General features: G+C 40.7%; 1 protein-coding gene across 1 annotated transcript; it reads right to left on the bottom strand.

The window, feature by feature from the left end:
* erbb3a (erb-b2 receptor tyrosine kinase 3a) lies at nt 1-22494 on the bottom strand. The gene is made up of 28 exons (XM_008296088.1): nt 22115-22494; nt 13279-13436; nt 12743-12929; nt 12265-12390; nt 10679-10744; nt 10322-10440; nt 9941-10082; nt 9675-9788; nt 8568-8685; nt 8381-8454; nt 8201-8291; nt 7015-7232; nt 6804-6936; nt 6607-6700; nt 6294-6448; nt 6152-6205; nt 5915-6056; nt 5715-5828; nt 5518-5616; nt 5175-5360; nt 4928-5083; nt 4690-4765; nt 4419-4565; nt 3823-3920; nt 3507-3695; nt 3138-3206; nt 2719-2980; nt 1-1174 (listed from the first exon to the last, which is right to left on the bottom strand). Exons 1-28 carry the CDS (start codon nt 22209-22211, stop codon nt 399-401), a joined length of 4260 nt encoding a protein of 1419 aa, XP_008294310.1. The 5' UTR covers nt 22212-22494; the 3' UTR covers nt 1-398.
* Nucleotides 22495-24204: the final 1710 nt, after the last annotated feature.

A 24204-nucleotide genomic window follows, 5' to 3' on the forward strand; every position in this document is an offset into this window, starting at 1 on the left:
TTGGTAATCAAAATATTTTTATTAAGTAGAAAATGTATCATATGGCATCAGGAAAAGAGGTTTCAAAACATACAGTTATAAATGTTCAAGAAAGGCAATTGTTCTCAAAAAAACAGTTTTGTTCATCAAAATGTAAACAGAAGAATATAGCTTGTAATCTGTTCTCGTAGTGTTTTCAACACTCAGTGCTATTGATAATGGAAATGCCCCCACAGGCCTAAAAAGCGTACATAATGTCAGCCTGCGAGAAACGACAAAGGTGCAAACAAGTCACACATGTTGGGTTTTTAAAATTATGTCACAGGCTGCATTATGATCGTGACTTTTGATTGCATTTCTTATTTCAGGTCCTTCATGACTTTGTCTCAGAGGGAAGCTCGTGAGAAAATAAATGTTCTTCATGTAGGCACTGCTTCGGGCTTCAGGAACATCCTGCTGTGCCAGTAGCCTGGGTTGTCAAAAGATCTGTCACTGGTAGCGGGTTCTCCCACGCCGACTCCAGCTCGCACTTTCACATGGGGGTCAAACCCGGACTGATGTGCCTCGCTGCCCCCCGCTGCTCCCTCCGGCTGCCGCTGCAGGTTCTGGTACACTGCAGCATCTGCAGGTGGCGGGGCAGCAAAGTAGTCCATGTCCTCATATTCATACGCCTCGTCCTCGTCTCTCTCCTGCATCTTCGGTTCCTTGCCATCTCGTAGAGCTTGTCGCAGCTTCGGCTGTCTGTTTGTGTAGTGATAGTTACTGTCCTCTACATACTCCTCGTCCTCTTCGTCCTCTTCCCCTCTCATCCTCCCTGATGCCGGAGGAGGTGGAGAGGGCTCGTGGGCTGGAGGGCCTTCTTTTTCATTGCCTCTGATGTCCATGTATTCATATTGAACTTCATTGGATCTCTGCTGCTCTGAGTCAGAGTTGTCTTTGCTCCTTGTGTGCGCTCCCCTCACCTCCACGGACAGCATGGTGTCACATGAGCACGCGGTTGCTTGCGACGATACAGAGGAGGTTCGTTTCTTCTTTGGCTTCGCCCAGTGGTTGCTGTGCCTGAGTGAGACAGGTGTTACACAAACCTGCTTGTTCATGTACTCGTATTCTTCATCGTCTGGGTCATCCAAGAGGCCTGATGAGTGGGACTTGCCCATCCTGCCAGAAGTGGCTCGAGATGAGTAAAGCAGAGTCTCTGAAACACAAAAAGAAAAATAGATTCTTTGTGTGTTACCCAATAATAACCTGATAATTTTTTTTGAACCATTGACTGTGTAGGCACTTTTTACATCCTCCATTACACCTGATATTTTTTAGGGGAGTGGTTACTTTTCTCGTCAACAGAACAGTTAGTTTTACTTCTTGAAAAACATTTTTGTTTAAAATAATTTCTTTGTTCTTTTTCCTTCCTTTCTTTAACAGTAAAGACATAATATTATCAGAAGGTGAAACCTCACTTACACAATCTAGCACAGGATTATAAAAGGACAGATGGCATTAGACAAAACATGTTTATTTTGCCTTCTTGCCGAAAATTAGTTGAGACGATTGATACCACTTCCACTATCTGTAAACAAAAGTTAAGCAACTGCCAGCAGCGGCTTTGCTTGGCACAAACATCGGAAATGAGGAGAAAAATCTAGCCAGGTTCTGTCCAAAAATAACAAACCAAGAAACATCTCTGAATCCTACGAACCTCAAGCAATTTCTGGATGTTTTTTGCACCTATCACATTTTTACTCACTTTGCGCTGTTTTTTTTGTGCAGTATAAAGACCTGCACATCTGCGGAAACAGCGTAACCATGGCCAGAAGTAGAGAGAATTCAAATATGTGCAATATTATATAGTGAAAATGCCATAAATCGTAAAAAATAAGAAAAAAAAAAATTCAATTTCTTTGATTCATTATTTTACCAAAATTGGGAAAACATGGAATCAACATGTACAACATTTTCCCAAGTGGCCACAGGTGTTACCAATATTGGAATAAAAATGGTGACTCTACATACTAGAGCTATTTTGCTACTTACATTTTAATTTTGCTCCTTTATATTTCTCCTCTCTGCTCTGTGTAAACACTGACTGCAGTTCAGCCGAAACGTCTTTTGTCATGTGACTGTTCATCACAGCTAAGTCACTAGTAGGCCTGGTTTGTGCAAATGGTATATTTTTGGCAAAGTTTTAAATACTGACCATTTCCTAGTCTGAAGAACCTCACAGAGACCGCATAGCGATAAGACCCCTAGAAGTTGCTGCTCATTGCAAGAAATAGTTGCCATATAACATCCCGTCATACCGTGTCAGTTTTTTACTTTTGTCTGTGAAACAATTTAACACACAAGATATAATGTGTTGTGGGGAGATATAGAGATTCTAGTAAGGAGGTCCTAGCTGTTTCCGTCTGTTGCCAGTCTTTGCGCTAACCTAACTTTTTCCAGATATGACAGCGATTATCAGTCTTAGATCAGCCTTGTCCTTTAAGCAAGAGAATAACCAGATACTATAAATGTAACATGGTACCAAACAAAATATTATATCTGATGTCATACTTAGAATGGTCCCAAAATAATATATTACATAGGAGTTACAAAGAAAAACTGTAACAAAACTGATGGTTTTGCACTGATTAGATAAAATGTCGGCTCTGACCCAGCAGAACTATCCACGTCCTCTAGATCTATCACCTAATTTCCTAGAACAATTGTCTGTGCCATATACATTTACAGTTAATGTATCACCTCTCTCTGGAGTGCCTCCAGGAAGCACATATCCATTCTGATCCTCTTCCTCCATCTCTGGTGAGGGAGTGTCCGATTGACCGCCGGACATGCTGTCCCTCTGAGACACGTAGGCGCTGTCCTCGCGCTGACGTCTCCTCTTCAGGCTCCCAGCCAGAGAGAAGTCCTCACTCATGTCCAGCTCCACTGCTGTACCACAGCCCTCTGAGCTCTCAGACAGAGTGCGGGCAGAGTTTAGTCGAGAACGTGACTGCCACGAGGCCTTCACAAGACAACACAAACAGTACTGCATTAGTAAATTAGGAAGCAGCAGTAGAAGGATGTTGCTGATGTCTTGCATTTTTTGAATTGGCTTGAAAACAATACAAAACATTTTATATGCAAAGTGCCTTAACACCACAGAAGCCCGTTTTAGCTACCTGTCCTTGGTTGTCCACACCTGGAGTCATTGGCAGGTATCCAGCCATGTTTGTCGAATTCAGAGCCACCTTTACAAGAAAAGACAGGAGTGAGATTTAGATAGAGGAGGTGACAGAAACTACCTTTTTGCTCCCCTGCCACAAGGGGGGGGGCACTAACGACTCACATAGCGAGGGGGAGGATTAACAAACCTCAATTGAAACCGAAACTCAGGTGTTCATGGCTCCTTAGGTTATAAGTATCTGGAGCTCCCAACTAGTCAGTCAGAACTGATGAAGCCTCTTGTATGAGAGGTGAAACATCTTCAACGAACTCAAGCAAGTCCAGTTGATATGATTAATCTACCAGAAAAAAGTGGTGTCTCCTACTCTGTGAGTGTCCATCCTGGAGAGGCGACTGAGACTCCTGGACAGGTACTGGGGGGCTGGAGTCACGCCATCCACCACCCCTTCTGCCCCCGGGTCCTCCAGCTCAATGTCCAGATCATCCAGGTCATCCAGGTCTGCACTCCGCTGGACAGGTTCATCTGGACCTGCGTCCTGTTGGCCACAGTCCTGCTGGCAGACCAAGGTAAAAGACAAATTAGCATCTTACATGTACGCTTTTACTACATAATACGCAGAAGCATCCGCAACAAAAATAACTGTGTAACAGAGGCTACTAATAGAGCAGGGCCTGTCTTACTTTGATCACAAGGTAGCGAAGTGGATCTCTGGCCATTCTGGTAAATTCACTGGCTAGCTCCTTGAATGTTGGACGGACATTCTCATCGATCATCCAGCCTGGGTAATGAAGAAAACGGTCATCGTGGTTTGAACTAATAAACAAATATTCACGGCAGCCCATTCAAAATCAGCTGATTTTTCTCACTGACTTCATTCATCTTCTTTTTTTTTTTTTAGTTATATTTTTGCCATTTTTGCCTTTATTTGAAAGTGCAGTTAGAGAGAGACAGGACAGTGGGGGAGAAGAATGGGGGAAGGACCTGCAGAAAAGGGCCATGAGCAGGATTCAAACTCATGACCTCTGCGTCAGGGACTATAGCCCCTGTACATGGGTCGCCAGCTCAACCAGGTAAGCTATAGCAGCACACGGCTTCATTCATCTTCTGAGTATCATGGATATTTGCACAAAAGTTGTACAGTTATTTCAGTGTGGACCAAAGTGGTGGTCCAACCAACCAACCAGCATTGCTATTCCTAGAAACAAGCCTGACAAGAATATATGTGAACCTCTGCTTGCAGATAAAAAAAAAAGATTGTCAGCAGAGAGGTACTCACATTTAACCATGACCATGTAGACGTCAATGGTGCAAATCTGTGGCTGGGACAGACGCTCGCCCTTTTCCAGCAGGTCAGGAATCTCCGGTGAACGCATTGTTGCATACGGCTCGGCCCCATAAGACATCATCTCCCATATGGTCACACCTACAAGAAGGTGAGGGATTTAGTGTGGCCTGAAACTGAAATTCTGGTACATCTAACACATCCACACCAACATTTTAGGTTTGTATAAACAATCTGACCCTTGTAAAGATGCTTTAGAACTCACCATAACTCCAGACATCGCTCTGATATGTGTATCTGCGAAACAAGATGCTCTCCAAGGCCATCCACTTGATTGGATTCTATGAACATGACCAGAAAATGTCTTTATTCGTTGCTTGAGTTAAAACACCAGAATAAATGATTAGTGAATGTAAGAAAATTGGAAGAATGTTTCCCAGAATATAAAATAGATGTTTGTCAGACTCTTTGTTAATAAACTTTGATCATTTTGGTGAACAGACCTTGACCTCATTGTAGAAGTACTTCTTGTCATCAGGGTAGAGCAGGTCTGCAATACCGTAGTCTGAAATCTGGGCGGTGAAATTATTATTCAGGAACACATTTCTGGCAGCCAGGTTCCTGTGGACAATCCTGTTCTCCTCCAGGTAATTCATACCCTGACAGGAAAGGAGAACGCTGTGGTAAAGTGCTTGCACTATCAATTTTGTCCACACACGCAACAAAATGTTGAACCTGTTGCTCCTTTACCTTTGCGATCTGAACACACCAGTTGAGCAGCCTCTGCGGGCCGAGCTTGTTCTTGTACTTCCTGACGTGCTCCAGCAAGGAGCCCTGATTGTAGAGCTGAGTGACGAGCTGCAGGGTGTCACCAGGACAGATACCCTGGGTCCTGACGACGTTAATGTGGTTCAGACTTCCCATTGACATCATGTGCTGCAGCAGCCATTGAGAGTAAATCATTAGGGATTTCAGAGCATTCCACAAAACTGCATAATCTATGTTTTGGGTTGGAAGTTTAATTCTACAAGCTGATAGTCATAGAAATATACATATTTTAGGCAGACTTTTCCTTCAAGAGATATTTTCTTACATCTGTCAGCTCACAGAAGGTCTGTCGACCACTGCGATCATGAATAGTCCTTATGGCCACAGGAAGTTTCACTGTATCTCCTTCAGGAATCCAGTAGCCCTGTAAAGTACAGAGAGCGGAGAGACACATTCATATGTTGAATAAAAATCAATGTGTAAGAGGAGCATTGTATAAGAGGCCGTCACTACATCAAGTACCTTATATACGGATCCAAACACTCCATTGCCCAGCAGCTTGATGTTACGCAGCTCTGAGGGTTTCAGGATCCGAGCATGAACTTTCGCCCCTTTCTCTTCCAGAGGCTCAAAACCCTGCAAGTGCACAAAGTAGATGTCAAAATGAACACAAATGAAGCACAACAGCACAGTGAAAACCTAAACTTTAGATTCTGACTGACCGCTCCACTCTCCATGTATCTCCTCATGGCTCGCTTGCGACGGATGGCGAGACCTCGGCGGTACAGAACAGTCAGCACGAAAATAGAGAATGATGCGAAGATGAGGGCGATCACTCCCAGAACGATGGCTGTGGTCGCTTGTCTGTCGACAGGGATGGACAGGGTGTCACAGCCTTAGCACTTGATGCTAAATCAAAAAATTACATGAATTATGTTAGAATGAGAGGAGAAACTCACCCAGAAATGTATCGTGCAGAGTCCATACAGTCCCTGATTCCTGGACCGGAGCACCTGAATGCAAAATACATAAGATGTCAATTTAAAGAAGAAGCACATACATACGTGTGTGCGTCGCCTCAGATTTCTACTCATTCGTTACCCTTTCGTGCAGTTGACATGGCACGATTCACAGCGGCCCTGCTTGTTGGGGTATTTGAAGATGACTCCCTCCCCTCCCATCACACCGTCAGGACACGAGGACACACAGTGTGGACCGTCCTGCAGGCTGGCACATGCTACACACTGCTCCGCTCCCTGGAAACAATACCCAACACTTTACCAAACAGGCATTTGCACAGAGAAATAAATGCTTCCAAGTCATGGCAGTAGTCATGCCTATTAGAATGCCACTAGATGGCAGCAGAAGTTATTCCAAACGTCTTGAACCAGGTGTGAGTTTGAGATAGTCATACCGGGCCTGTGCAGGTCTGCTTCCCTTCCTGGACTTTACACTCAGGATCACAGGGCATACACTCCCCTGATCGAGTAGCAAACTCCCTTTTCTCCCTGCAGATAACATTGAAACCCTTAGCACAGCCACACCACAGCCAACATTACTCACATTAAGGCAAACAGGTTTAATATTAGGAATTATCTTGTGAAGACTAACCCGGTTAAGAACATGCAGTCTGGCACACATGTTCCTCCCCTGCTGTATTTCCTACAGGAGACACACTGGTTTGGTCCAGGACCCCAGCAGCCATCAGAGGAGCACAAGGGGTCGCACACGTGGCCTTCATTCACTGCAAAACACAACATTAGTGAATACACCGATGCAACATCAACACTGAATAGCTTTAAGATGCTTCGCTGTCACTCACCGCACTCAGTTAAAGGTCGGTTCTCCTTGACGTCGATGTGCTTCTGGCGTCTCTGCGGACGGGAGCTGCTGCTTAGGATTCGTGTCCAGTTGACAGTGTCATAGTAGCAGAGCTTCTTGTTTCCCGTGACGTAGACGCCGCCATCATTTATTTTTCGCAGCGAACGCAGTCCAAGAGAGGTCAGAGATTTGATCCTCATCACTAGAAGAGAGTAGCCCCTGGAAGAGCAGGAAGAGGATGGATTTTAGGACATGCAAGAAATCAGAAGTTGACAATATTGGAGTCTTGTTTAAAATACTATGGAAGTAAATGAAAATTTTGAAGGCAACTTAATATTTTACATTGAAAACCATATTTCTGAAATTAGGTGCATTGAATTCCTTAGATTTACTATTTTTTCACACAGTAATGTCTGTTTTGCTATTTAAAATTCAAGCTTCTCTTAGATCACATCAATGAAAAACATAGATGAACTTTCTTGCTTTTTCTTGGTAAGGTGAGTGTTTAGATTTGAGGTCAGATGTCTCAATTTCACCAGCTGCAATTAGAGAAACTAGATTGTTTTTGTAAAAAAAATGACTTTACTTAAGTTCACCTGATCCTTAAAAATAGTCCTTCTAATAAGTGTTTTCCAAATTGGACAACCAGTAGCTACGGTACTCAAATTTCAAAGTGAAATAAGAACCAAATAAATGAATGTAAATGGTTTTCAGTGTAATTTTGTAGTAGTTAAATTCCAACATTAAGTAAGTGATCAGTAGTGATTACAGTTCAAGATGAAACCCCTCATTGCCTTCCTTTGATTCCACAAAACACAACCAGAACCTCAGATTCCAAAAACGTCCACCCAAACACCCAGCAATTTCAATTTTGATTCAAACAGCATGCAAGAATATTACGTAAACTTATTGTTCCCACCACCAGCATAATCCCACCACTGAATCAGCTGTGCAAGAATAACTGAAGACAGTATTTTAATCTCAATAATTGCAAGACGAGACAAACGTTCAAAACGGTTACTGTACCTTCTAGAGCTCACTCCTCTAAACATCGTAAAAATGACATGTAACAAGGAAATAAAGATACAAAACACAAACAGAAAATCAGATTCATGTTGGTGACGGTTTACTTCGTTTAGGATACAACAATATGATAGTGAAAAGAAGGAAATAAAACTGCTACTTACTTGAAAAATGTTCTGCCTTGAATTGTTTGGAGGTTGGAGAAGACTGACAGGTCCGACATGCTTTCAGGCCACGACTGGATACTGAGGTAGTCTGAAAGCGGAAATATTGCGTTTCAGAGACTGCAAACACCAAACATCAAACATCAAAAACAAAAGTAGTCAGTTTAAATATCTTCTCACCTGTAATTTCTCGCACAGTGTTGAAGATTTTCAGTTTTTCTGGGTCAAGGGGTGGTATGCCGTTGTAATCATCACTTTAAGCAAAAATAAAAAAGGCAAATACTTAGAGACCCACTAAAGACAGTAACATGTCTGCTGCATTTTATGAGAACTAATGGTGACGATTGAAAGGAAGAGTTTTATTTACCCTTTTATTCCGGTTACAAGGAAGTGAAGACTGCCCTGGATCTTCGTGCAGTTTATGAAACTGTCTATGTTATTAGCATCAACTGTTTGTCTGGTTGGACTTCCTGTGCCATGGCAAGCTGGGAAGGATGATGAAGAGTAGAATGAAAGGGTTATGAAAATTAATCCTTCTTTGGCCTTTGATTAATTGACTAAACCCCTAAATCTCATATCTGTGCATCAAAGTTACATATTTTGATTTTTTCCCATTAAAAATAATCCCTTTCTATGTCCCGCTGCCTCCTCTAGAACGTGCGGCTCTATAAACCCCTGCCTCTATTGACATCCACCCCTCTGCCACCCACTCTAGCCCAAGCACACCAGCTCACCTACAACTCAAACACTGTAAAGCTACTCTATGCTGCACAATGACAAGCCGTAATATTGGTCAGCAATACATATTTGAACCAGAAACTGATTCCGAAAAAGAATAATAATACAGAAAGTCTCGAGCTGCAAGTAGACAAGATTGGTTCCTTAAGCTTGTTCCTTATGAAACCCTAAAAGTCTGAAGCTTTTGAAGCTTTTGAGACTGTCATCAGTACACTGCAGTTTCCAGGTCAAAAAATGCAGCAAGTCATGATGTGTCTTTAGGAAAATGGAAGGTTTGAACCAACCAGCTGTGGCGGAAAACACCTCAGGACATTCATAGCTTAATTGTGTCCAACTTTGTTTTATTACTCCATCTTATTGCATATTAAATATTGCATTTTTTTTTACTTCAATCCCACAGGTTGAGGTACTTTGCAGAATAATATATAACCCACAAATAAATCTGATTCCATTTCCAATTAACTGTCTAACATGTAATGCAGTTACTGTAAAACTAGCTCCGTTGCCATCAGCTAGACGTTATGGTGGTATTAGACAGAAAACTATTCCTTTTGATACTTAATTCATTTTAAATAGCACATCTGTGTCTTAATTAAGTACATTTTTGATTGAAAGGGTTGCAAAAGAGCAATTTCGCATTGTGTTTTCTCCTTTTCTTCCAGAAAAGTAATCTCCACTACCGCTGTTCTTGTTTCTCTGATGCAGAAAATAACTCTTGTGTAGTTATATTAAATACCTTTGGGACAGAGGCCTCCACAGGGCTCACATCTTTTAACTCCATTTTTCTCCACCTCCATTTTATGAGATGGGCAGCTGCTCACACATGAGCTACCGTCCACCACAAAGTTTGCTATTAAAAAGGCAAAAAATAAGGAAAATCACCACAATGTCAGTGATGGCATTTGTATAGCAGCTGGAGAGCAATCTTAAAAACTGCATTTGTATTAGAAGAGCAAGAAACTGTGAAGATAAGGGTGTAAGGCAGCATGTGTGGGGACTCACTGGGACACTGGGCCACACAAATAGAGCCGTACTGGTACTTGGCGTTGGGGTTGGGCTCCATTTTGAAGGCGTGTTTGTTGTAGATCAGAGTCTGGGGACACTGAGGGACGCAGGAGCCCGAGTTGTTGAAGTTCCTGCAGGCCTGTAATATGTCACATTGAGGAAAACAAAAGATAGATTTGATTTGTGTCTCATTTACCTGTGTCCCTGTGAATATTTTGTCTATTCACAATAGTTATTTTTATTTACTTTCATGATCTAAGTGTCACAGAAAGCTATCACAATAACACTAAAAATAAAGCAGCTATTTTCAGCCATAACTAATTCTAAATACAGTGTATACATTTAGTATCTGTTTGCATATTGTTGCTTTTGACTCACAAAGCAGTTTATGTCCAGGGGTCCTGTGCAGCCTCCAGCACATTCACTGTGGCAACAGTCGCTCGGGTTTCTACCAAAACATCGGCCGTTACACTGAGGGGCGCACACAGTCTTTGTCACTGAAACAGAGTGGAGGGCACGTTAATCCATACAGCAGCAGCTTAAAATCAACAATATACATTAAAACTGCAAATAAATATTGAACTTAAAACAAACAATATTTAAAAATTTCAATAAAATCTTGCAGCGCCCATCTGTAGGGCATCTTTAAGACTCCCCAGGGCAGCAACGGTATTAAAACTGAGCTGATCCATTAAAAATAAAGAAACTAAAGAATAATATTTTGATGTGACTTACAGATCTGGCAGGTGTCATTTCCTGGACCCCAACATGGCACGTCGCCACACGCTTTGTCACAAGGCACTGAGACAGAATTTTTTAGTCAGTAGGTGCATTTTTACAGTTTAAGTCTCAAGTTAAAGAACAAGTTCCCATTATTAAAACATCGGCACAAACCCTGAAAGAGTCACTGGTTGCTGTCGTCAGCCTTACTGTTTGTGAAGAGATCAGTGATTTCAGTGCAAGAGATGGAAAACAAAATCTAAAATGTCCTTATAAGTAATATAATACACACTCCAGACTTTGGATCAGTCAAGAGTGTGTATTTTATTACACAACCTATAAACCTCAGCTAACCCTAACCTACAATTTGTTTTTTCATCGTGAATGGAGCAATAAATACATTGCGAAAGACTGTCTCTAATGCAACAAATGAGAAAATTCATTTTATTGAAGTATTTTAATTAAACATTCAACCTATAAGGTGGAGCCCAGGATACATGGACCATGTATTCATACCACTTGGCCAATCAGATAAAGCTCCAACAACACTCAAATTAACTGATGTCAATTTGGTGGTGACTGTTGGTTAAATATGTATGATGACTGAGGAAGGGGAGAAAAGTGCTGAAAATGTCAAGAGATGATTTTGCTCAGTTTAGGAGAAAATACTTCAAAGGAAGCTGTCATAATCACAATGCTGAACAATGTTAATCCACATCCAAGATTTTCCTCAAATTGTGCAGGTGTACTTCAGAGTCAGTTAAACCATCTTCTGAAGTTACTTTCTTTTCTGTGCAACATTCTCTCTTTTTTAGCACACATTGTTTCCTCCACCTGCTCAACTGTGGCAGAAAAATAGTAACTTAAAAAGAAAGAAATCTGTCCTTAAAAACACTGTAATTTGGGAAAAATATCTAAGTCAGGCTCCAGTCTCACATTTACTTTTGCTGAACTTCAGAATGCATTTTTCAGGGATGCATGATATATCAGTGATCACATCGGTATCTGCCTATATTAGTATTTTTTTCCAAATATCGGTATCGATCCGATGACCAAATTTAGCCGATGTGAAAAACTGACAATTGTCTAACATTAGCGCCTTTGTCTCTACATGTGATATTGCTGCTATTTCACTGATGTTTTTATTTAAATGGTCCTGGACTTTAACGTTAAATATGTCAAAATATGTTTATATATGTTTGACTTTTACTACGCAATAAAGAAGACTATGTGGTCTGATTTGGTATGGGCTTCTTTTGAATAGTTTTCCCGTTCTCACAGTGCTTAGTTATACTCATTTATCAGTGTGAACAAAAACTGAATATCAGCATCGGTAATATCGATTATCAGTGAAATCAGAAATCTTAATATTGAATATCAGTATCGGCCAGAAATTTTATTATTGTGCATCACTAATTTTTATAAAGGACAAAAACAGTAGATTTTGTTCCATGTTTCTTTACTCTGAAATAGAATTTTCACAGCCAGCAGGCCTGGAATACCAATCACAGTGGTCGGTAGCACTTTTTAAAGTAGGCGTCTAAACCCATCCTTTAATGTAACCAGTGGTCATATGTGTAGTTATCAACCTCTGCACTCACTTTTAGGCCCGTTGCCTTCGATCATAATATCAGCTGTTTCATCCTTCACTATGTCCTGCCAGTTCACCTGCGGGGCGTAGCTCAGGTACTTGTTCTGGATGATCTTCACTCCTCCCTCCAGTATCTCTGCGAACGACACACATGCATTTAAATGGGGAGGGACAAATTAGTGCAGCAAGCCCCGACAGGCCCGTGACTCATTCCTATCCACCATTCGCTGTTTACTACACCACATACAAGGCGAGCATAATGTGCCGCAGCTCATGTTACACTGGCGGTTGAGCGAATGAGACATTCCAGCGACTCCACATCACTGCGAGCAGCTCACATCGCTGCCGACCGGTATTCTGCAGGTGTGGCCGCACTGTGTGGGCGTGGGAGCAGTAACAGAAGCGCCACATCCACTGTGAGTGGCTACCTGCTACCCGCTCTGGCCTCCCACACGTTAAACACACTCCAGGTGTGACTTCCCGCGTACCTGTAAGGTGTGTCAGGCCCAGCTCCTGGAGGCCGTACTGCCCTTCCTTCTGGTAGTTGACCATCACGGCCAAAGCGTACTGGTCCTCGTAGAGTGTGGTGCCTCGGATGACGCGCAGGTGGTCAAGCGGGAGGCGGCTGAACTCGTTGACGGCAAACAAGATGTAGCCTGTCACCTCCTTAATAGACTGTAAGGTTGAAAATTTCAATCAGAGTGTCATCAGGGTCACAACCTGGCAGCAGAGGTGTGTTTTTGCTTGTTGTATTAGTCACCATGACTGGAAGGGGACATACAGTAAATGAGCTCATTGTGCACTTGAAATAAATACATCATCCATTACAGACATGCAAACATGTTTTTGGCTCCCTGTGACTTTCAAAGAAGCCTCACATGCTGGATTGTTTCTGTCATCGAGTGAATGAGGTTGATTCATGTCCATGTCTAGACTGGCTAGCGTTTTGTCTCAGTGACACACATTCTGTGAAAGCAACACTGGTGAATTTGTGGACTTGTTACTGCAATGTTCTCAGCCTCACCTGCAGGAAGCTGAAGTCTCTGGTGTGGTCCATCATGGTGATCTCCAGGTTGCCAATCACGATGTCACAGCCGGTGTACATCTTCTTCATCAGGGTGTACTGGATCTCTGAATTTCCGGTCGTGCTCAGAACGTTCTGGGTGCCGGAGCAAACAACCACTGGAAATGTAAAAAAAATAGCAGGTTGTTGTTATTATCTTTAATGTCAGATTGTGTCCTCTGACTGAAAGAACGAATCTGGTGTTATTTTGTGGTTTTCTTATTGTTCGCTATTCCTAAGAATGAACTGATCATTCTCACAAAGTGTAGCCAAAGCTTGGCATTGCCTATATTTTCATTGCTGTCCAAAGGTGATGGGTTATGATATTTCTTCATTAAAGTGAATATGAACAGTGTAGTTACAGTTTTTGAGCATTCTACAGACATACTGAATGTGTATTAATCCCCCCCCCCAAAAAAAAAACAACAACAAAAAAAACAAAACAACAAAAAACAACAACAACATACTGTTCCCTCCTGTTTGAGTCATTTCTGCTAAAAAGTACAGTGCCCTGCTGTTTTAGAAAATGACTTTTGTTTTGGACCCACGTTTAAAGATTCATATCGCTGTTAGCAATATGTCGGCTTGGGGCTAAGGGTTGCATAAAAGCACAAAGTTGGAAAGTACCAACGAAACAGTTGTTCATTTAGGCCTTTACAAAGGATGGCTGTCAAGAAAAATATTATCGACTTTATTCTTTAACAAACATTCTTTTAGTTGCTGCATTTTAGGACAGTTTTACAGTTTTATGTAACACAAGGGAGTTATCAGTAACATATTATCGTGTATACATTGGGGATAAAGTAATACAGTCCCACAAAAGTTTAAAAGACAAACGTTCACTGATGGAAATGCGATTATAGCACAATACACACATACTAATAAATCATTAATGAGCCAACAGCACAGGTTTTTACAAAGACTGTTTTATGCTGTTTACTACAAGTGGCTCTGTTCGGATCGCCTAATATGAATAAATGTACTGTAACAGTGTGGAACAGGCTCAGGATTGTGTCCAGGGCATGTCCTCCTCTCCAACAAACATATGAAGCCTTGTTTATGGTCTGTGGGAGTTCAGCCATTCAGCGTCACTTGAAGGCTGCTTTGCTATTCAAATGTCAGACAGAAGAGAAACAGCAGAGAGAAAATGGAAGAACAGCAACGAGGACAGAGAGTTCAGCATGACTGTTGGCCTGAACGTCATCTAGAAATCAACACTTTGCACAAACATGTACTTATGCAGCACCGCTGTCCGCGTAGTTTTGGTCTGGAAGGGATTTTTATTGTTTGGGCTTCTGCTTTCAGTTAATTTTGAGGCAACAGTCTCCTCTGACTTCAGACACCTTTGGGTTGAACCGGAAACCCAACTTTGATTATCAATCAACATCAGTCCAGACTTTGTTTTTGTGACTTGATGTAAAGAAATCCTTGCAACCAGGTCTCAAAACCTACAAGATAAAGTGGAAATCAATGGTTTTAGATGATAAATAATCACTTATGCTTGAGGCATAATGCCTGGCATTTTCCTGCTAGTTGCACATTTAAAAACACATGCAACATTCTGAGCCCTAAAAAAAAGTAAAAGTTACAGTTTGAAACAGGGAAGCAGGTCACTGAAGAAAGAACTCTGACTTCACATGGTGCACATGATCTATTGTTCTGGTGAGCTAAACTGAAACTAGTTCAAGTTAACATTAATAATGACACACTTATTGTTCTTTGGCTCAGTTGTATTTGACTAAAATACTGCAACTACACTTCCAAGTAATGCTTTGGTTACCCTGGAGTCACCTTGTTAGCAGTGAGCTACAATTTACAGAAGTTAAAGCTCTTTTTAAGTAACATTTGTTTACAACGCGAGCCAAATTAGCAACTACGGTTTACAACATACCCACTGACATGCCAACATCGCTGGAGAATTCTGACACTGAAGAACCCTAAATATTGTCAAGCTAGAGTTCTAGGAAGCTTTTTTTTTTTTTTTTTTATGGCTAAAGGACATCAGAGATCAGATATCCTTCTAACACATGCTAAATTGTTGCCAGAAGTCTCATAGATCAATTTCTAAGAAAAAAAAAAACTGAATTAATAAATCAAAAATGATCAGCATGGCTAAATACCACTTGAGGCAATTCAGAGAATGTTCCTTTGTTATTTGGAGCATTCCCCCTTGTACCCCTTTAATCCCAAAACCTGCCGGAGGGTTTAAAATGATTTTCTTTGAAAATCTGCCAGAATTTACAGCATTTATCAGAACCACAAACAGTGGGGGGAATACAGGTAGAACTGTCACATTTTCAACTTCAACTCAGGAAAATGAACAAAATCTTAGCTCAAAGCCACCTCGGCCCACACATCTCTTTTAAAAAACAACTGCCAGAAATGAACCATTTGCACTAATCGGATTCTGTCAAAAAAAAATAAAAATTAAATAAATTCTGCACTCCTCAGTGCAACCAAGACATCATGACTGACTCAGCAGGGACAGGCATGTGACAACAAATCTGAAATCAACTGCCGGGTGTGTTTGCCCAGAGTAGATAGAAAACTAAACAAAAAATATAAGCAGTAAAAAATATTACAGTATGTAAAGTCACCAGATTTTTTCTGTCTTCAAGATGTGTGGCATTGCAGCTGCGTCATACTGCACAAAAGACATCTTTGAGTTCTTAGCCATGGTTGCGCTGCTTCCGTAGAAGAGGCAGAGATTTCAACTTTCAGTGAAAAATGAACCCACAGTGAGCTTAAAAAACTTAAGAGCAGGAGCAAAAAAAACACCAGAAAACTGTTTTGGATTCAGATGTTTAACCTTAGTCTGACGTTAATAATAAATTAATAAATCATTCACCACCAAATTGGTCAGCTGCTATTGTTTGATCAAAAAAAAGTCAGGTCAGTGTACTTTTGATTGCTGTTCAAGTCTATCTGAATGTGTCACACATGAACTATGCTCGACACACTCACAAACACATTCCATCGACTGACTTCTGAGTCAAAGTAGAGTTCAGCGAAACAACAGGATCAACAAGGGCATAAAAGACTAATGATTATTAACCTCACAGGTACACCAGGCAGGTCAAAGCACAGTGTGTGTGCATGTGTGTACCTCTTTACTCAGAAATCTGTTTATACAACCACACTGTGGGGAACTGTCTTCTTTTGGGGACAAAAAGTAATGCAAATTGTTAAACTTGGTATGAGGGTATTGTTCAGGATAAGAGGGTTCGAGTTGGAAAAGTTTTTCTTGTTACGTCTCCAGAAAATTCAAGTCAGTCTAAAGTCCTCTGAAGACATCAAAACATGTCTCAGTGTGTGTCTGTGTGAAGAATGTGTCCTCTGCTCATAAAGTGCTGATAAGAGTCATTTTATTGTGTTTCTGAGAACACAAGGTTCAAGGGAAGTGACTCTGGACCAACAATCTGAAGCAGTTTTTGCATTCAGATTAAAATAAAAACCACACACACATATTTTGACCTGTCCATGGTGTTCAGCCGTACAGATGTTTTGTTTATTTTGAAGATATTTTTAGATATCTTTCTCTGAAAGTCTCGTCACTGCCGCAGTACAACAGAGGTGATCGGAATTTGTTCATCCTGCTTTCCAGAACTACTGTCTTACTCATAATAGGGACATCTGTGAGCTGTCATGAACAGCCAGGACACTGGTTCCCTCAAGAAACATTGTTGTATATTCCTTTCAGTGTCATTTTTCTGTGTTTTGAGCAACACAAACACACCTCACCGCTCTTCTCATAGCAGTGAGTGCGCTCTCGTAAAACCTGAATACTCACCACAGTTTGTCTGCATGGATAGACACCAGCACAAGAGGCAGTTTAAACAATGGCTTCCTGATCGTGATTTGCGTGAACTGACCCTTTACGGGGAACTCCACTGATTTTACACAGAAAGATCAGATTTCACATTGCAGAGAGTCGTTCCCAGCTTGTGATAACAGTTGTATAATGTAGAGGAGAATAACCCTGATTATGTGAGCTGGGTTTTCTCAGCTTGAGGGGATGAAACAGTTCAACAGAAACCCCTTGTTTCACACTGAGGGAATGGAGTTCAAAAGACATGAGCGTCTGTGGAGCAGAAAGGATCTATTGGTGGAGTCGCACAATGTCAGCAGATTGGGAAGTACAGAAAATCCTCCAATTGTTGTATGATCAAAGTATTGCATATTTGCAGTTAACAAGTGAAAGTGGATAGAAGCAAACAGTGCATGGCTCCTTTTTGAATGATCTGAATCAGCTGTATTGGCGTTACAATTTATTTTATTATGCTGAAAATTCCTTTAATGGTTCTTTAGTTTAAGGCCAAGAAGGAACTACAGCAGCTGTAGTATCTCTGACGTGTAATTGCAGCTAAAGGCAGGTGATAGGAACAATTTTACATATAATTATGCTCTTTACATGATAAGCAAAGACTCTTGAATGAGTCGTATTACATCAAGTGTAGGATTTAGTGTCTTTGCAGCTTCACCTATGCAGAGACTGAAATGCTTTAAAAACAAATATTTTTGAAACAAATTTAATGCTACATCTTTTATTTATTTTTTTTAGTTAAGACAACTTTTAATGAAATTATGCTCAACCAATTAATTATATTAACTTCCATTTTTCCTCTACAAATAATGGTATTTTAAACTTCCAGTGACTTAATAGCTCGTAACATAAACACAAGTTTTCAAGGACCTGAAATCCTAAACTTAAGGTTGGAAAAAATGTAGGTATCAAGCCAATTTAATAAATGAATTTATTTATTTTATTTTATGAACTACAACTTGGGCTTTGCGTTAAATCAATTAATGCTAACATTTTATTTTAGCAGCCGAAAAGGTTTATCTAAATCAGTAAATTAAAAATTTAGATTCTGCCAACATGCTTTTAAGTAAGTGCAGTTTCTCAGTCTGTTTAGTTTTTGATTAAGAGACTATAAAGGAGAAAAAAAAGCATGATTCTACACAATTCTAATCATTTTTCTTCCTATCTGTAATATATTTTTCTACTTTTGCTCCTTCATGAGGCCTATGAAAATCACTCTTTGTTTGTGGTCACAATAGCTTGGCATATGGACGTGGGAGGCCGGCTTGTAGGCACATGATCTTCTCCCTTTCACAAATGTGAATGCCAACGTGAGCTATTTCTACATATTACATTCCACACTTTGCTCAGTGCCACGGTTCTGTTGTTATTAATGAGCTGATATTGTTTTCTCCAGCAGGTCTTTAGAAACGTTTCTTCATTACAGTCCACTCAGTTGAAATGATATCAGTTCAGGAGCTGCAAAAGAGTGAAGCTCTTTATCTGCCCCACCTCATTTGAGCCCTAAAGCAGCTCGTTGCTATCAGCCGATGACTTGAGCTGTTGACTTTATACTGTTTGAATTGCCCGTTGGGAAATACTTGCGTACACTTGAGCGTGCATGTTCAAGAACCTTCTATACAGCTCAGTATGCAGAGTATGCATGCATTAAAAGCATAACCCACGATGGGGAGGGGGCAGGACCGGTATGTATGCATGCAGCACAGTATGTCACAAAACTGTAACAGCACACAAGCTGCAGCTGCGGAAGCTAAAAATCTCAACAGGCTGAGTGGGTTTTTCTCTGTCAAAGGGCGACTTTCAGTGTTGGCAGATGGATGATGGAGAAAAAAGAAACGGGGTGGAGGGTTTGGAGTCAATACACACACATGAACACAATGGCCCTATTTTGAAAGAGCACAGAACAAGTGCACACCGAGTTGTGCATCTGCGTGCACTGACTGCGCGCATCTCTTTACAAACACTGCAGTATGTCAGCCTTCCTACTTAACCCGTCACTAACTCTCCTGCACAGCACATAAACTCATTCCTGGATGCCGTCATTGTCCTGAGAGCTAAAGCGTAACCCAACGCATGATGAAAACATAACATGGATCGGGTTTAGCTGCTTATTTTCATTGCTGTGTTACCAAGGTTTCAGTGCTGGAGTGAAAGAAAAGAATAGAGGGAGGAGGAGATAAACAAGCTACATAAAGCAGCTGAAGGCGATGACTGGGGTAAACAGAAACTTGGCACAGGACAGCCAGAGATTACTGCATACCTCGCGAGTGAGCGTGCACACACATGCGCGCACAAACACAAAGACAGACACCTGAGCACATGAACTGCTTGATTTCATAGCACTTTCATCAGTTCACAGGCAGAGGTTGTGTACAAATGAACTGGAAGTTACTCTTTCCGTGCTCCCAGTGTGCTCTGTGCAACTTCACCGAGGCTGAGAGTTGCCTAACGTCTCATGCTTTGGCAACAGGAGCGACAACATATTTGCTTTTTGACACATCAGTTATTTGGTTAGGTCACGCCTGTAAAAGTACAGAAGCATTTGTAAAAGATACCACCTATTGTTGTTTTTTTAAAGATAGCAAATCAGATTTGACTCACAAACAAGCTCAGCCCTCTCTAATACGTGACACATTTCACATCTGACACATTATGATAAAATGCATTACTTTACCGTGATGAAACAAAAAAATCACCTGTTTTTCCTCTTGGCACAAGAACTGTATTTGGAAAGTTCAAGTACTACAAGTTGGCAGTCTGTGTTCTTTGTTATTCATTTGTGTCACTCTACAGCTTTATGCTCCAAGAGTGAGTTAAGAGCATTTTCTTTGCTTCATTGCAGAAAAGTCCAGCAAGAATATAAAAAGACACTGACATGTTACATAAAACAACACAATCAGTGCTTCCAATACACCACAAACCTGTGCAACCATCAGTTGTTCTATTACCGACTATATTTCTGCTGACACATCATACCCAAAGGTTGATGATCAAGTCAAATAAAACTCTCTGATGTCACATTATACAAGGCTGAAACCGTTTTAGTTGAAATATTTTTGCAGTCAACCAGTACAAATGTCACCAGATATGCATCAGCGTTCCTTTCTTTCATTTTCATCCATTTCTGTATCTTTAATGAAACATAAACTGCACACTAAGTTGACAGAGTGTTGCAAAAGCTGTATTCATTTATTTCCTCGATCAGTAAGCTGATGCCTCTGAGTGATGAAACCTTTTCTAGTACTTTCATGGTAGATAGTTCCTCTGTGTTTAAGTGTTTATTAGCTCTATCTCGTGAGCATCAGCTGCCTAAAGATGGATGATCTCATGTTCAGATTGTTTTTCTCAGACTCACAGCAGGATTCACCTGCAGCCAGGTGGCAACAACAACAACAACAACAGGTCGAAGTTCACACAGAGTCTCACTGAGATTCAAATCACAGCAGCTCCCTGCCTCCAGCACGTCACAGCACTCAGCGGTGGAAAGCAATAAGAACATTTTACTCAAGTACTGTAATCAAGTAGAGTTTTGATGTACTTGAGCATTTCAAATGTATACCACACAATATTTCTGTGACTGAGGGCTGCATGGTGGCTCTGTGGTTACAACCGTCACCTCACAGCTAGAAAACATGAAAAGATGTTGAGGTTAATTGGTGATTCTAAATTGTCCGTAGGTGTGAATGTGAGTGTTCATGGTTGTCTGTCTCTAAATGTAGCCCTGTGATAGACTGACGAACTGTCCAGGATGTCCCCTGCCTTCGTCCTAAGTGATAGATGATGGATCTATTTCTGGGACAGCCAGAACCTGTATTGATCAGTCAACTGATCTGAAAGTGAACTAAAAATGAAATGGAAATAATTTTTTAAGGTAAAATTTTAACGTCTTGTGCAAAAAACGTCAAATAAAAAGAAAATATGTTCTGACTTTTAAACTGTAGGTTAATATTTTGTCGCATTTTATAGACTGTATCAAAGGTGATACAGTTTTATAGACTGAACTATACACTATACAACCTTCATCTCAGCCTACAGTGTAAATAAACCAATGGATGTGGACAAAAACAGACCACCTGTTCACAATCTTTATCTGTTTTTCTATTTTTATTTGTTTTTATTTTTTAACGTCAATATATAGTTTATTAATTAGGATTAATAATAGTAATTTTACTAGATTTTATTGGTAAATAAACAAAAAAATCTGTAAAATAGTAATTTTACACATACACTTTACCTTTTTTTTTTTTAATCCTTGATATACACATTTTTTTCTTTCAGATGATGGCAAATATCTGTAAAAATAATATATATTTTTTGATGATTTACACAAAGTAAAAAAAATAGAGGACTTTTAGAGTTGTAAAAATTGCAGTTTGTACGTTTTTAGAGTTAGCATGTAAAAATTTTTTTTAGGGGATTTTACTATTTATCTGTAATTTCACAAACGGGGAATCTGTAAACTAACTATGAATTGTAAAAAAAAAAAAAAAAATCTTTTTTTTTTTTTCAAAATAGCACTAATAGAGCAATTCTACTTCTCAATAAGTACACACATATATAGTTATTTATTACTTAACTAGCAAATCAGATTACTGACTGCCCTGAGTAAAGGAAGACAAACACATCTGAGATAAATGTTCCAGTTGAAGGAGAGATGTTTTGTCAGTGAGGCGGTGAAAGGTTGGGCCACTGTGTCGCAAAACCTTGAAACAATTGAGACAAACATGATAAAGCACACAGAGTCATGGGAGAGGTGCAGGTGACTCACTGCAAACAAGTTGTACGTGTGCGGAACAGGTTCTGTGAGAGGAGGACAGGTGTTTCCTACAGCAGAGCTCCGAGCGCAGCGAGCAGCTCAGACATCAGGCTGTTTGTTTTTTGTTTTTGTTTTATAAGTATTTGTCCAATCATACCGTAAATATTCCAGTATTCCGGATTAATAATAAAAGTGTGTGTGTGTGTGTTTACGCTCACCTCCTTGTGTCTGCGCGCCGCACAGTTGGAGAGCGCACGGCAGCAAGACGCACAGCACCACCTGCTGCACCTTCCTCATGGAGCCGCTCATCCTCATTCTATTCCCCAGCCTGGTGTCGCTTTTAAAAGTACATCAACGTCATATTCACGAGAAAAAAAATCTGCCCTTTTATCGTCCAAAACTACCAATCAATCATTTCCCTCCGATGCTGTGCCTTTAAAACCAGGAAGCTGCAGCTGGGTTTTAATCCAGATCGTCCAACGTTTTTCTTTTTCCTTTGCTTTCCTCTCAGAAGAAGGTGTAAATCCGGATCTGGAAAAATGCTGTTTGTGTTTTCTTACTTTGACATTTGACTGAGTCGCAACTCTTTCCGAGCCGCCCGCTCCGCTCCGTGTGAGAGGAATCACTACAGCTCAGTGATTGGAGCGCAGCGCGCAGCCAATCAGCGGCGGGAGCGGCTCTCTCCTCTGGCACTGATTTATGTGGGAGGACGCATGCGCCTGCAGCCCCAACACCAAATTACTCGCTAACTACAAAAAAAATAAAAAAAAAAAAAAAAATAATAATAAAAAAACGTAACAGGAACACTGAAATCACCTTGAATGCTGAATTCACTTAACTCGTTAAGATGGGGAAACAGGAAAATGCTCTCTTGTCTTGTCCAAACCAAGTTCACAAACACATTTACCCTCATTGATTTGAAAATTTGAAGATGATTGTGGGTCTGCAGAACGCTTTTTTTTTAAACCTTAAAATTGGTTTTGATATCTGCAGAATTTGCAGCACAGTAAACTTAAACATCACAATACAAAAAACAAGACACAAAAGCAACACAAACAGCTACAATAATCACCAGAAAGCAGAATTCAGATCCATTGTTTTTAATGACTGTAAAGATTCTCAGGTTTGGTAAAGCTCATGTTGCACAGGCGCTTATTTCCTTCAGTTATTTGTGCATTTGTCTTTTTTTGTTCTAACCAACTTTTATTGCTTAATTGTATTTGAGAAAACAACTTAACACAAGTAAATCCTTATTTTTAAAGCCAAAGCAAATTATACATGATCCATTGATCATGGAGTGGCCAAAGAAAACTCGTCTCCTGTTTTTGTTTCTCGAGTTTCCTTGATGCATAACTAACTTTCAGAACAGGTGAGTCACCTGCTCTTTAACCTGCATAACCTGAAAACATGTGTCCTCAATGCAGAGTAGACCAACCCTTCTAATCTGTCCACTGCTGCAGAAAAACAACAACAAACACAACAACAGATCTTTTGAAAAACACTTCTCTTTCTGCTTCTCTGCATGCTGATCTTCTCGGCTGGCACATTTCTTACACCTGTTGCCTTAACAGTGGGACTTTGACCCCCTCCACTCCTTTATGCAGGAGGTCTGGATGTGTAAGATTACTTTAGTGCTGCATCATTTCATTGCTGCGTGACTTTACTGCTACGCTAATTTAGTTGTGTATGCTCGACACCGTGCATTTCTTCAGTAACTCAAACTAATGCCTGCGTAGGTTAGAAAAACATATCTTCTGTCACCTTGCTAGTTTGTCACATAATCTTCAGACAAACATCAGCTGCCAGTAAAGAGTGGACGAGCAAGAAGAGCAGCTCTGTGGAAACTGGCTCTGCCTGCACCTCCAGTCTGTCTCAGGCTCACAAACAAACAGCCTCCGTTCCTTTGTCTGCAAGCTCTGAATACACAGAATTACACATCTGACAGAAGAAATGTCTCTGTTTCCCTCTACGCAGTCACCTCCTCTTCTTTCCTGTTGAAATGTAAGAGGGGTGTTAAAAACAAATGGTTAATATTTCACCGCTGACGGAAGCCATTATCAAAAGCAGTGGTGAGCCGTCAGGGTCAGCAAGGCCTTCTCTGTTGGCCTCATCTCTGTCAGAATCACTGACTTACATTGTAATATTTTCCCATTGTTCTTTTTACATTATTCTCAATCGTCTATTCTTTGCATTTCATAGCTGTCTCTGGGCTGTGGTGCTTTAAGACAGAAAAAGTTTGAGAACCACTGCTTTAACCAATCAGATTTAGAGTTGGTGGTCCTCGGGCCAGCTAGCTGGCCTATGATAA

Source organism: Stegastes partitus, unplaced genomic scaffold (assembly GCF_000690725.1).
Source record: "Stegastes partitus isolate 25-593 unplaced genomic scaffold, Stegastes_partitus-1.0.2 Scaffold1100, whole genome shotgun sequence".
NCBI lineage: Eukaryota > Metazoa > Chordata > Actinopteri > Pomacentridae > Stegastes > Stegastes partitus.